General features: G+C 40.2%; 1 protein-coding gene across 4 annotated transcripts in view; it reads right to left on the bottom strand.

Moving 5' to 3' along the window:
- PCYT1B (phosphate cytidylyltransferase 1B, choline) overlaps positions 1-13358 on the bottom strand; it is a 31589-nt gene that overhangs the window by 13153 nt on the left and 5078 nt on the right. For all 4 annotated transcript variants that reach the window (XM_053934494.1, XM_053934495.1, XM_053934496.1 and 1 more), the window contains exons 2-5: positions 5822-5921; positions 4406-4522; positions 1274-1425; positions 284-362 (exon numbers count right to left, since the gene is read on the bottom strand). In XM_053934494.1, coding sequence (XP_053790469.1) covers positions 284-362; positions 1274-1425; positions 4406-4522; positions 5822-5921 — 448 coding nt within the window. The remainder of the gene's footprint in view (positions 1-283; positions 363-1273; positions 1426-4405; positions 4523-5821; positions 5922-13358) is intronic.

The raw sequence follows: 13358 nt of genomic DNA, 5'->3' as shown, positions 1-13358 counted from the left end.
TTCAAAATTCTTAGTCAAGCACTATAAAATTGTTTTAAAAATGCAGATGGGTCTATTTTGTGCTAGATCTGAATGGTTTCCTTGGGTTTATGGCAGGAATTCAGCCAAGAATGTCCTCTGAGGTTTTCTTTCTGCTCGAGTCAGCAGTACCTACCATTAGGGGTATAAGACAATGTGGTATTACCTCTACTGCTTCTCTCCCAGCAGTTCTGGTTAAAAGGCAGTAAAAGAATTTGAGCAGAGGCTGAAAAGGAAGGTGCTAGAAATGTAAAGTTGCCCTTACCTGCTTCCTTTATGTGTTTGTATACGTCATCCGAGCCAGCGGAAGAGTACGGGATGTCATCATGTGCTACGAAGTCAATCTGCCAGTGAACAGAAGAGGCACATCACCATCACCAAATTGTGGTTCACTGGGGGATTGTTATGGAGAATTATCTCTCTTCTTGACTTCAGCTAACTTGCTTTGACATTCTCATCCTAAAGCCATCACCTAGTGCATTGTACTATATTTGGGCCTGCAACTACTGTGTTGTATGATCAATTATGAAAAAACAGAAATCTTCTCTCCAAAAGCACTGCCACTACCACATCACTCTGACTGGCTCAGTGTGAGATGTAGTACAAAACCCAAGACACAGGCTCCTACTTTTATTCCTACTGCAAAAGCAAGTGGTGAAACCTTGGCTTTCAAAACTATGGAGGCAAGAGAATTGATTTTGGGTCCTTAGGGCTGTGCATATATACAGGTATACCTAGTACTGTCATGCTGTCCTTTTGTCACCCAGTGATGTAGACACTAAAATACATCCTACATTTTATTATGCTTTTGTTAAGATTCATATGTGTTGCAAGGCAATCAATAGCATGTAAAATACTCTATCCTACCTTTTAGAGGGCACACGGTATTTTTACATATTGCACCTGCTGCCGTTAATAAGAAACATGCCTTTAATTCAGGAGTTCAGTTACTAGGTGACAAATTTCCTGGTTTACCATCTCCTTTTCTGAAAGTCAATTTATCAATAATTTTTTCGCTGTTATTTTACCTTTCAAAAATCCCAGCACAGAAATCATCTCAGCATATTGAGAAAAAAAGGCAAAATAAATATAATGATTTCTGACAGAGATGGAGGCAAGGAATGCTATGTACCTCATTTCAGTGACTGGAATTAACTGAACAAAATAATTTGGTCCACCTAATAGGATTTCAGACTTGCTCATTCTCAACTGTCAGTCTACAAAGGGGAAGGGAGAGATAAGGGAACAAATGTACCTTATGTTTTTCAAGGAACTCAGGTGTCAGTGTCCAGGGTGCATCTCTGATGACCTCATCCACATAACGACAGTGTCTGAGGGCTTCATATCGCTCAGTTTCATTCATCACAGTGAAGCCTTTGAATTTATGAGTTAAATCATCACTGCAAACTAAAATATAGAAGTATGAGCAAAATGGCTCCACGTTCAGTAAAATTAGCATGACCAGGAGTTGATTACACTAGGTAAATCCATTACGGACTTAGTTATTAGCTTAGCAATTTCTGGGGTGTTCCAGGGCATCTAAGAGTTCTGCTTGGAGTTGGCAGATACAACTGTGTAATAATGAGAGAACCTTCTCTTTCTGGAGCTGCAGCCAGAGGCCAAGTATGGTACTTTAAGACACTTCAGGTGGTATCCTGTACATGCTAAGGTAAACCAATCCCACTCTTAAGTGGGGATTTCATGGGCTGTGATATTTCAGGGGTGATGGCCAGTGCTTTAAAACCAATCAAAGAACACAGCGTGGACAATCACAGAGTGCTCACTAACTTCGGGTATCACAAAATGAGGCCGGAAAACCACTTGACGTCACCTAATCCAAACCCCCCTCCTCCCAGCAGAGTCAACTGCAGGTTGTTCAGGGCCATGTCCAGTTGGATTTCCAAAGATGGAGACCCCTCAGCCTCTCTGGGCCTCCACTTCCTGCTTTTTATTTTTATGTAAACAACGCTCTAAAAGGTAAATTTGCCAACAAAGCTCAAAATCACAGTGGGATAGTTTCTCATTAAATTGATCCTGATGGAAAACAAGTCATAGAAAACTTTATAGGAATCTGTCTCTGAGCTTAGCTTTGAGTTCAGCAGGTTTCACAGAAAGAAGAGTAAGGCTTGTGCCATGTTCAAACAGAAAGCTGCTGAAGGAAACCTCAAGGAAAGGACTGGGAGAAGCCATATGCTCTATGAAATGAGCAGAGCTAAAGGTCCAGAAATCCTGCATCTTTAACTGTGGATGCAGTTAATACTTTGTCACATTGCTTTTAAAATGAAGAGCAGCAATACTCACATTACCAGAGGACCGTAAAAGTTAGGTATTATCTTTTTACCCACATAACATTGTGTAAAAACCAGTGACCTTCTCCACAACCATTTCTGTCCAACATTACAGATACAGCAGTCATTTGACACCCCACATGGAATAATGTGATACCCATTTATAGCTGGGTTGCCAGTGGTTGTCCTTCACCACAGGTCAAACCTGTGCCTTTGAATCTTTGTAAATGTACTTGACAAATGATAAATGCAACATTACCAGTGCTGCAGTGAAGTGTGAGAGCAGCCCTACAGTTGCTGCTTCTTTCTAATTTGAAAACATCAACCTATCAGGCAAGGTGCTGGCTGGCAAAGATGCAGTCTTTTCTGAGATCTGAAATGGACATTCTTGCTGTGATGGTCATTAAGGACTTTTAAAGTAGGAAAAATGTAGAAAGGCTTAGATAGTCCTGAAGCTTCTGCAAAATTCAAAGCCAGATAATAACATACATATGAATTTCAGCAAGCAAAATGCTACTCTGTCCTATTATGTCAGTTTTGATGCCTGCTGACAAGAAATTTAATGGTGATCAAAGCATTTTCAGGAGTAAGGTCCCTTCAGAGACTGTATTTGTATTTATTTACAGCCTTTATGACATCTTTAGTCTACCCTCTCCTGGAAAAAAAGGTCTACCAAAATTATTGGAAAATAGTAATTTTTGCTTGAATTCTGAAGAAAGGTTTGATTTTATTTTCTGTAAAGAAAGATTTGATTTTATTTTTCATGGACAATGCAGACACAATATCTTTCTTCGTACTTCTTTTGAATCTGTCATCCTGCTCTAATAACTGATTTGGGAAGGTATAAATGTCCATTTTAAAAAGAAAAGTTATCTTAGGTCCAAATAATTGTCTTCACAAGAAGAAATAGAAGGGGTTGGTTGTGATGCCCACAAAGACACTGGTACTTTTGCAGCACAAATTGTATGTGGATGTGGGAAGGTGTCCATTTTTTAAACATGCTAACACACAGTGCCTTGCTGGGAGAAGGTGCTGATGAGTGCTGGCTGCTTTGTCCTTTATGCCAAAAATAAGGGCAAAGTGAAGCTATGCCACGAATTTCAAAGGAGCCAGGCTTTTGCCCCAAAGCTCCTTCCCTTATCTGGGGCAACCCCTAATCCTTTAAAAACAACAACAAAATGTACATAACATGCATTTTTTTTTAAACCTCACAGCCTTGTGCCTCCACTTGCTTCTTCTGCAAGTTGTCTGGCTCAGCAGGAAACCAAATGTTTCCTTTCTTAATGTTTCCTTCCTAACAAAGGGACTTGTCCTTTACCTCACAGGAAGCTCCATGGGAAATTACCACATTTCATAAACTTGATTAAAACTAAAATACATGTTTATAAAGAGATTTTGTTTTTCCTCTGTGTTGGGTCTTTCCCCCCACTACCTCCACAACTGTTTGGGACAAATATGCAAAACTATGCACCTTATAGTACCTGAAGGTTGCACTCATGTTCACTGTAAAGCATTTGAGCAGCTGAATGAAGGTTGCTGTGAAATGTTTCTGCAAGGAATATCTCAACCCTGGAGGTGCAAGGAAAATGGAACCAAACTGCACATTTATGAGGCTTTACCTACATTTGGGTTTTCAATGACAATGGGCCAGACTTAGCTTCTGTGATGATGCTGAAAGCTGGGTCTAGACCTGGCAGGCAGAGGTCATGGTCTGTGCCTGGCTGGCAAAGGGACCAATGAGCCAGAAATAAATAATGGTTGCTCTCATTCACTCATCTCCATCTTTGAACAATTTTGAGCAAATAACTGAAAAAGGTAAATTATTCATATGGAGCTATTTTAAGCTCAGAGCCGTGCAGGCACCTGCTTTAACTAGAATGGGAATTGTGCCTGTGCTGCTGAGGGCAGAATTTGACTTTTACTTTAATTGATGCAATTGTAAGATGTAATTCAAGGCAAATCACCTATAGAAAGCCCCTGAGTGAAAGCAGCATTCAAGTCATAGTGTATAAACAGCTGGGGGTGGGAGCACAGCAATAACTTTCTGATAGTAAAGCACAGAAGCAAAAATCCAGTGCAATAAATAACTCTGATCTTACCTCCTACTAATAAGTAGCTATTTGGGAATAGAGTTTTGGCTTGCATAAGAGCTCTAGCATGGCCAGCGTGGAAGAGGTCAAATATTCCATCTGCATACACTCTGACAGGTCTGTCAACTGTGGAGAAAGAAACACAACAGTGATTTTTCAGATCCCAAACAAGTTGCACTTAATTCTTCTGGATGGCATTTTGTTCCCAGATCAGATGATTGCAGAGATTTACCTCAGTTCTGATATTCAAAAGCCCCACAGGTGAACCTGCAGTTTTTGATACTGCACATTACTTGTTCTTTGTACTCTCTGCTGTTTTCTCTCAGACTTACCCTATTTATTATCATCCATCATCCCCATATTCTAATTTAGCAAAAATGTCATCTTCCTGCCTCATTCAGAGTTCCACCATATGTCTTGTTCTTTTCTCTCTGCCTTTCTAATCAGATATGCCTTATCGATTTTTCCCATCATTTCCCTTTCCTCCCCTCTTGCCTTGACTTTTCCACAGCTTACTGCTGTAAAAATCAATTGGTTACCTCTTCTTTGCAAACATTTTACTTCACTTTTTCCACACTTTCCCCAAGTTCTTCACTCTAATGAGCCTATAGTTTCTCTTTCTCATGCTATCACCCTTATACCTCTTTCTGTACAGCACCTACAGCCTCCAGATTGAAAAAGGACTTGCTTTCTCAAATGACATGCTTTGCCACCTCCAAGCTAAAGCACAGTGGAGATGAAAGCAACAGAGCTCAAACCTCCATGGACTGTGTTTCAATGACAGCAGAGAGATGTCTCTGCAGTCAGGACATCCAAGGGTCCATGGGAGAACACTGTTCCTTGTACAGCTGACTGGAAAGCTGCAGCTTGCTCCTGTAATGTGTATATACTTTAAAAGCTTATTTTAAATAAACAGAGTAAGTAAACAGAGCCTTTTAAAAAATACCCTCTTGAAATATGGGTGAGCTGAAGGATGCATTTGAGACTTCATTTGAAATCATCCTGCTTCCCCAGTCCAATCACAGATGCCTAGATAAAGAAATTGGCAAGCAACTTTTACGGCCACTGAAGGTCTGAAGCGATCATCAGGAACACCAGTGAAAGAAGAGTTTTCCAGAGATGAGAATCCAGAAGGTAATTACTACATAACACAATTTTCAGGCTGGCTGGAGTGGGCAGGCAAGCCTTCCTTCCAACCAATACAAATACATTAAACTCTAACTTGAAATGTTTTCTCTTCTTGTTTCTCTAAGAGAACATAATGGCTCTGTAGTTGCTGGCTTCTTCTCCATTACCTGACAGCACTAGACATTAGGCATTTGCTTTTGAGTAGAAGTCACAAATAAGCATTAATAGATGTTTGTATGGAAGAAGCAGTGCTTTGGGAGTGTCCATGATCCTGTGGATGTAGCTCTCTCCACATACCTGGTGTTCCCAGGCGGGCTTGTGCAATGGTTAACTTCTCATGGGGTGCTTGGCACTGACAGCTTGTTTCATCTGCAAATGGAGCAGGTGCCGTCAGAGTCTGGAAGGAGGAAAAAGCACAAAGAAAGTACATTTATTTTCTCCACCAAGAAGTTATAAAAGAATATTTAATTGTAATGCTGTAATAAATGCTGTAACCAGCCTTCATGCCGGGTTGTTCTCTGGGGATTTTTGCTTTTTGGTCACCCCTGAGCACACACAATTCACACAAGGTAGGATGGTGAGGAAAATAAAGCTTTCTAAACATGTAATGTAACCGAATGTCTCTGTTAGAGAAGCTTGGTCATCTTTGAGGTGGGTGAAGGCACACAATTTTTTTGTTTGCAGAACAAAGTCAGGTTGGATGGTGTGAGCAGCTTAACATTTCTCAGTGATTCTGAAGGCCCAAGGAAAAATGTATTCTGTTACCTGTAAGTAATAGCTGGAAAAACTACTTGGGACTTAGAAAGCTGCAAATGAGCCACCTCTTAACAAGCACCCTTTCCTGCCACTGGCATCAGTACAAATAATTGGGAGTGGAGGTTGTTTTGTTGTGGTTTTAGTCAGAATCTCCTATAACTTTGAGGAGCCATTCAAAATAAAGGCAAGGATGCAACCTTAAGTCCCATTTAACAAGAGCTGACTGAGCTGCAACTCCTTTCTGGTCTGACACATTCTGTAATAGTACTAAAACACTCCAACTGTGATCAGAGCACCACAAGGCTACTTGCTTTGAGGAGGTTACAACCTAAAGATGTATGAGACAGTGTGAGGATGTGTGAAGACTGACGTGGCATTATCTGTCAGGAAACTTGATTACTGAATTTGTATTTTCTGCCCATGATAATGTAGGAAGTTATCAGCCATTAGACCCTCAGTTATTTATTATCTGCCATATAGTCTGGTAGGAAAAAAAGACAGCTTCTACAGCTTTTGGCTTTAAATCTTTATGAAAACATAGCTGTTGGTTTGCTTTGGTTTTGAGATGAAGTGGTGGCTGAGAAAAGCTGGAGGAAATCTGTCACTTTGCTTCCCCCATGATTTAACTGGGAGTTCATGGCTGTGCAGCAGTGGCTTGGCTGGGTTTTGACAGTGACCTTTGATGTACAGTTGTCACACCAGTTTGAGTACCCATGGATGATCATAACAGCATCCCATTTTGCTTTTACACTGTTTTTTCAGATTTTTGATGCTGAATGATTAATCACTGAGCATTTAGCATTCTTTAGCATCCCTGAGAGACTTTAGAGTGTGTCATGCCTAATTGCTGCTGATCTCTGGGCTCACTGTTTTTTTGCATGGAAAGCTCAGAGGACAGCACTAAAACAACAACAAAGACTTAAAGATTCAGATCCAGTTCTTTCTGTTGATTTGCTACTCATTTTGTTTACTACAAGTAATGCAATTTTACATAGGTTCCCTTTTTTTTTTCTTTCCATTTTTCTTTCCTTATTTTTTCCCATACTCTCAAATGTTAAAGGAAATCATCATCATTAGCATGTTCATGATGAAAATCACAGCACCTCTGCACAGACAAGGTTAAAAATGGAGAAACTATTACCAAGCCCAAGTTTCTGTCTGGGTTTCATGGAGGGGAACTGTTCATCAGGCCACCCACGCTGCACAGTGTAGAACATTACACATAATCATACAGTGCCAGCTCTTTCCTTTATTTTCTAAATACTGTCTTTTTGCTTCTGGCTTTGCTATTGCTGGGTGCTAATCTGTCTTTTTATCTCCAAGGAAGGTCAAGTTACACGGCAGCCCATACAGCCTGGTTCCTGCTGAGATAAAGAGGAAGGCAGAAATGTTAAAACAATAATGGCTATGGTCTGAGGCCTGCAACTGGTAATCAGCTCCTAGCTTGGCAGAGGTTGTTTCCTTGAAGGTTATTTGAAGAAAATAGGCCTGGTTTGCAGGAAGATATCTCTTTTTCCCCCCAGGCAAACACAGTGGTGCTTTTCATCCATGTAACCACCTTTGAAACACTGAGATTTTTCTTTAAGTCTCTGCTCAATGGAGAACAACCTCTATTAGCTTCCCATCGGTCCAGCTTTTATAAAGATTCGTCATTAAAGCTCACTTTACAGATCAGGGCTTAGAACCAGACCTGTCAAATTCCCTCTACTCTCTAATCTCACAGTTACTGGATATGAAAATACATCAAATGCAATACACTAAAATCAGCCATATTCTGTCAAAACCAAACAGAGAAAAGCACAAACACCATGTGCTGACAGATAAAAGCTATAGCAATAGCTTCCAAATAACTACTCACTACTATTTTGTTTTATCTGTCCTAGAAAAATTATTAAGCTTAACAAAAACATCTTATGAGTAAAATGAGACCATTTGGTTTGTATAAAAGTCCATAAGAGAAAATATTTCAAGAAATTATTAAAATCCAGAAATAATTTATCAAACCTTTTCAGTTTGTATATAATTACTTGTATTCTTTCCAGTTTCTTGATGGTAATAATTAGAATTGTGAGCAAACAACAAGTAATTTATATAGCAGCTTTTTCATTTTGATTAATCCATTAAAGTTCTTTTGGAAATTTGCTATAGTTTTGCCAATAATCAGATGGTTAGACAAAGACTTTGTACTTCTTTCTCTGACAGATTTTTCCCTTCATCTCTGCCTTCTTTACATTCTAGGCATTTACATTTTGCAATTAAATAAGTAAAATTAGCCTTGTATTTTGGACCAATGTAAGCTCCTGAGACCTGCACCCTCCTGTGCAGAGAAAGCTTATCACATGTCACAAATGGAAAATTCATTGTAATACTAGGACTTATTAATGATATTTACTTCAGAAGACAATAAAAAGCTCTTGCAATAAGAGTCCTGTTTCCTGGAAAAGAAGACACAGCATTCAGTAAAATGAAGGTATGATAAACCATCATATTTAGTAACCCTTGCATATTAGAAGATGGTATTCTACAAGAAGTTTAAATAGAGTCTTACTTGCTTTCTGGGAAATTTGCAAAAGATCTGAATGATGTTCAATAAACTTTGGCTCATTAAAAGATGGAAGGTGGATAATGGGGGCTTTACCAGCAAGTACCTCACAGCTCCATAGGCACCAGCAATGTCTTTGTAACCCATGGCCCTACTTGTGAGACAGTAGCCCAGAGAAGAGAGCACAGTGTGGTTGGCAGCTCCAAGCTGGTTCTGGGGCCAGGACACTTAATGAAGAAACCCTACAAGACAGCTCTTAGCACTTCATTTTCAGGTGGATCTTGACACTGCCTTTTTATTATAGGTCTTCACAGTCTCTTAGGCTACTGTAGCCATTTAACTTAGCTTCTAGGCATAAGATAAACACTCATGGTTGTATTTCTAATGATTAAAAGGAAAGCTGTTGGTGATTGGTAGAGGAAGAGGAGTCCTACCATTGAAATAATAGGTCAAGAACACAAGCACCTCCACACCCTCTCTTTTGATTACAGCCTGTTGTGTTATTCCTTGCTTCTGTCTGTTTGGTAGTTGGGCTGGGTTTTTTACACAGAAACAAGGAAGGCAGAAACATTCTTTTAAGCAGGCAAATGTAGACCCATCCAAGCCATAGTGCACCTGCCTTTATAACTGTGCCTGCAGGGTGACTGTATGAAACACAGTTAATGGAAGGAGCTTTTTTTTTTTAATTCATGCAACTACAATACCTTCTCTCTTCATACCTTCTCTCCTCTTGGTAAAATTGCATTGTCATCTAAGATTTTGCTGTAAAAAAGGTCAATGAAATTGCAGATCATGAAGCAGTACAGCTACAGAGGCAACACTTGATAAAACAGGCTGGGCCTGTGCTTGTAAAAGAATTAAACTGGCAGGGAAATTCTGTGGGAGGTCTGATGCTGTAACCACCTTTTGTCTCAGAGGCAGTATTTAAAACAGATAAGTGATTTCACTGGAACAAATCATGTGGGTAAGGTCTACTCATATGAGGAACAATTATTTTGGGAACCTGCTCCTGATGTTGGGAAACAATAATTACAGAGCAGGAAACACTGACATCAGTTTCAAGGAATATTTAAGAAAAAGCCCTATCAAAACTATTGAAAAGTAAGTATGTGCCAAGTTGCTGAGGTATGAACACTTTTTCTAAGTGGAAAGGCCACGTTAAGGACTACCAAGGTCTTCTCTTAGAGGTTCAGGGAACAAACATTATCAAAATGGAAAACCATGTGGTCCCTACCTGTTTGGGTCAGTAACCTTGACTCAAACAGGTAAATTTATGAGCATTTAAGTTGTAATTGAAAGTTACTGGTGGTTGTCTCCTGGTAAACTGTTTACAAACAGTTCTAATATCAATGTCAGTATAAAAAATAGTCTTTCCTGTTCTCTCACAGTTCTGATGACTCAGGAAGGTGGATGTAAACTAAAAATATGGCAAACTAACTTTATAAGAACAATAACTTCAGCATTCTGTTTGCAAGCATTTCAAATTAACTTTTTTGTTCTTTCTGGGCTTTATCTTCAATCAAATATACTTTGCTCATCATTAGTATTAAGTAATTATTAAGTGCAAGATGTAATTACAAATTGAAGACACTGCAGAAGAAAAGCAACTTCCACTGCCTTTTCAAGAAGCATAATGATGTATATACATAGAGATTCATAGATTATGAAACTAGAATAACTATTATATAATCTAGTGTAGTATTTGCAAAAGGCCAAAGAATTTTGTGACAAGATTCCTGCATGACAGCCATGACTTCTGACTGAACTGGAACACATTATTTAGAAAATTAAATAATCCCTAGAGGTAGGATGGGCCCCAAGTCCGGCAGAGTACAAGTGAAAGAGTTGCCAATGAAGCACCTCAGCCTCCATGAACACCATCTAGAAGTGAAATGTGACCCTTGGGAACTCATCCACCTGAGCCCGCTCCCCTGGCACAGCCAGAGGAGATGGGAGGAGCCCTGCATGCCAGTGATCCAGGCAGGACTCACCGAAAGAGCAAACTACAGCAAGGGCACTGTGCATCCCGTGAGCCTGGATGTTCTCCTGTCCTGATGGCAACAGACAGGAAAGCTGTCAGATATCCCAGCACCAAGGAGGGATACACAGCATTCCAGGATAAAGAAGCTTGTGGCTCCTTCAAAGGAGCACCGGTTGCCAATGATCAGCCTGCAGACACCATGGCCAAGAACCAAACTGGCTGTGGGGCATTTGCAACTCAATGCCCTGTGGCAACTGCATGCTGGCCCAGGAGTAATGCTGAAGGTTGGCCATGGTCAACAGACCAAAAACGTGTAACCACTGCTCTAATGCCACTCTGTGTTTTACTGATCAATTCAGTGGAGATAACATCAGCTCCCGTGTTTTGAATGTCTGTTACACATTTCTTTTTCTTGTACATTACTGTATAGAATCACAGAATCATGAAGGTTGGAAAAGAGCTTTAAGATCATCCACTCCAACTGTCAACCCAGCACTACCACTGTAACCCTAAACCACCAAAACACATCACCCAGCGCCAGATCCAGATGCCTCTTGAGCACCTCCAGGGATGGTGACTCCATACATCCCTGGGCAACCTATTCCAATGTCTGACCACCCTAACACTGAAAAAAAATGTCTTATATCTAACCTGGATCTCCTCTGTCTCAGCTTAAGGCATTTCCTCTGGTCTACTCACTGCAGGCATAGCAGAAGACACCATCTCCCACCTCACTACAGCCTCCTTTCAGGCAGTTGTGGAGGGCAATGAGCTTTCCCCCAAGCCTCCTCAAGAGTACACAAACCCAGCTGCCTCAGCCATTCCTCACAGGACATGTTCCAGACCCTTCACAACCCTTGTTGCCCTTCTCTGGACATACTCCAGAACCTCAGTATCTTTTTTGAAGTGAGTGGCCCAGACCTGGACACAGTACTCGAGGTGTAGCCTCACCACTGTTGACTAAGGATGTCAATCACCGGTCCTGCTGGCTGCACTATTGCTGATACAGGCCAGGATGCCATTGGCCTTCTTGGCCACCAGGGCACACTGCTGGCTCATTGTCAGCTGGCTGGTGACCAGCAACCCCAGGTTCCTTTCTGCTGGGCAGCTCTCAAGCCACTCCTCCTGTAATGTTGCATGGTGTTGTTGTGATCCAAGTGCAGGGCAGGGCACTTTCTCTTATTGAACTCCTGCAACTGTCCTCAGCCCATTAATGAGTCTGTCCAGGTTTCTCTGTAGATCCTTCCTACCCTGAAACAGACCAACAGTCCCACCCCATGTAGTGTCATCTGCAAATTCACCCGACATATGGCTAGAAGAACCCAACTCTGCTTTAACACAGGCAAGGGTTAATCTTCTGAAAGCAACTCAGTTATATAGCTAAACTATTGGGTGAATTTGGTCCAATAATCAATCTCTACTTGTGCTTCTTTACAGAGATACTTTACATTTATCAATTATTTCATGACAGACGTAGGACAGCATTTTGTATAAACCACTACTCAGAAACAGAGCTATGAAGAAGCAAAAAACCCCCAAACCTTTTTGTTTTTTTTTTTTCCTCCTGCACGGGAGACACATATTCTGCAGTTCCTCAGCTGTCAGCAGAAAAACTCTGGGAAGATCTATTTTCCCACAGGGAGGGTGATGGGCTTCTTTACAAGATCCCTGATTCATTGAGTGCCTTTCAAGAGTTTTTCGCCTTATACCATCTGTTTGTATGTGTGTAAAACAGGAAAGCAGATTACATGGAAACACACTGGGATAGACAGTTATGGCTGTACTCAATGTCTGTGCATGATTGTGGATGTGTGAGTATACACTACACATATTCTTGCCTGTATAGTCAGTATCTGCCTCCTAATTCTGTATTTCTTCTGCTCCATTTCTACGCATGTGCTGAGTTCTTTTTACACTTTATACATATGTTATATTATAATGTTGTCTATGTTCCTGAGGAGGGAGCAGAGAGAATCTATTTACAATGTTTTCCCACTCCTTTTTAAAGGTATGATACAAACCTTTGTAGTAATGGCAACAGCACATTTTAAGAAGTTGGTAATATTCTCCAAAGAAAACCTGTTTCTAAAATATCATTGTATTTGCAAGCACAGAATGCAATATATAAAATGTAATGTTTTCTCCCTGTGTTTATGGGTGATTTCTGATTCCTGAAAAGGTATCTGTAGTTCTGTGTATCTGACAAATATGTACTGCAACATTTTTTTGCAGAAACCGTAGCAGTTCAGAATGTATATAAACTGCACATCCTCTGATGTAATAAGGGGAAATCGAAGCAGATTTTTCATGTCTATGGGCAATTTAGTTTTTTTAAAGTGCAGCAAAAACTGCTACATGTCCCCAAGTACAAACTTCACTTGGCATGTTTTTATGGGTTTGTGGTTTTATACAGTAGCCAACATTTATGAAAATGAAAATTAATCCAGAGCAAAACCCAAACTTCTAAAGGACCAAATAAATATTTTGTCAAATAAAGTAATTTTGGGTTCCTTAAATCTAAGGCTATTTACATATTTATTTATGCTTAATTCCAC

The sequence above is a fragment of the Vidua chalybeata genome, chromosome 2 (genome assembly GCF_026979565.1).
Source record: "Vidua chalybeata isolate OUT-0048 chromosome 2, bVidCha1 merged haplotype, whole genome shotgun sequence".
Taxonomy (NCBI): domain Eukaryota; kingdom Metazoa; phylum Chordata; class Aves; order Passeriformes; family Viduidae; genus Vidua; species Vidua chalybeata.
Note: the sequence above shows the minus strand (reverse complement) of the source record. Positions and strands in the feature narration are given on the sequence as shown.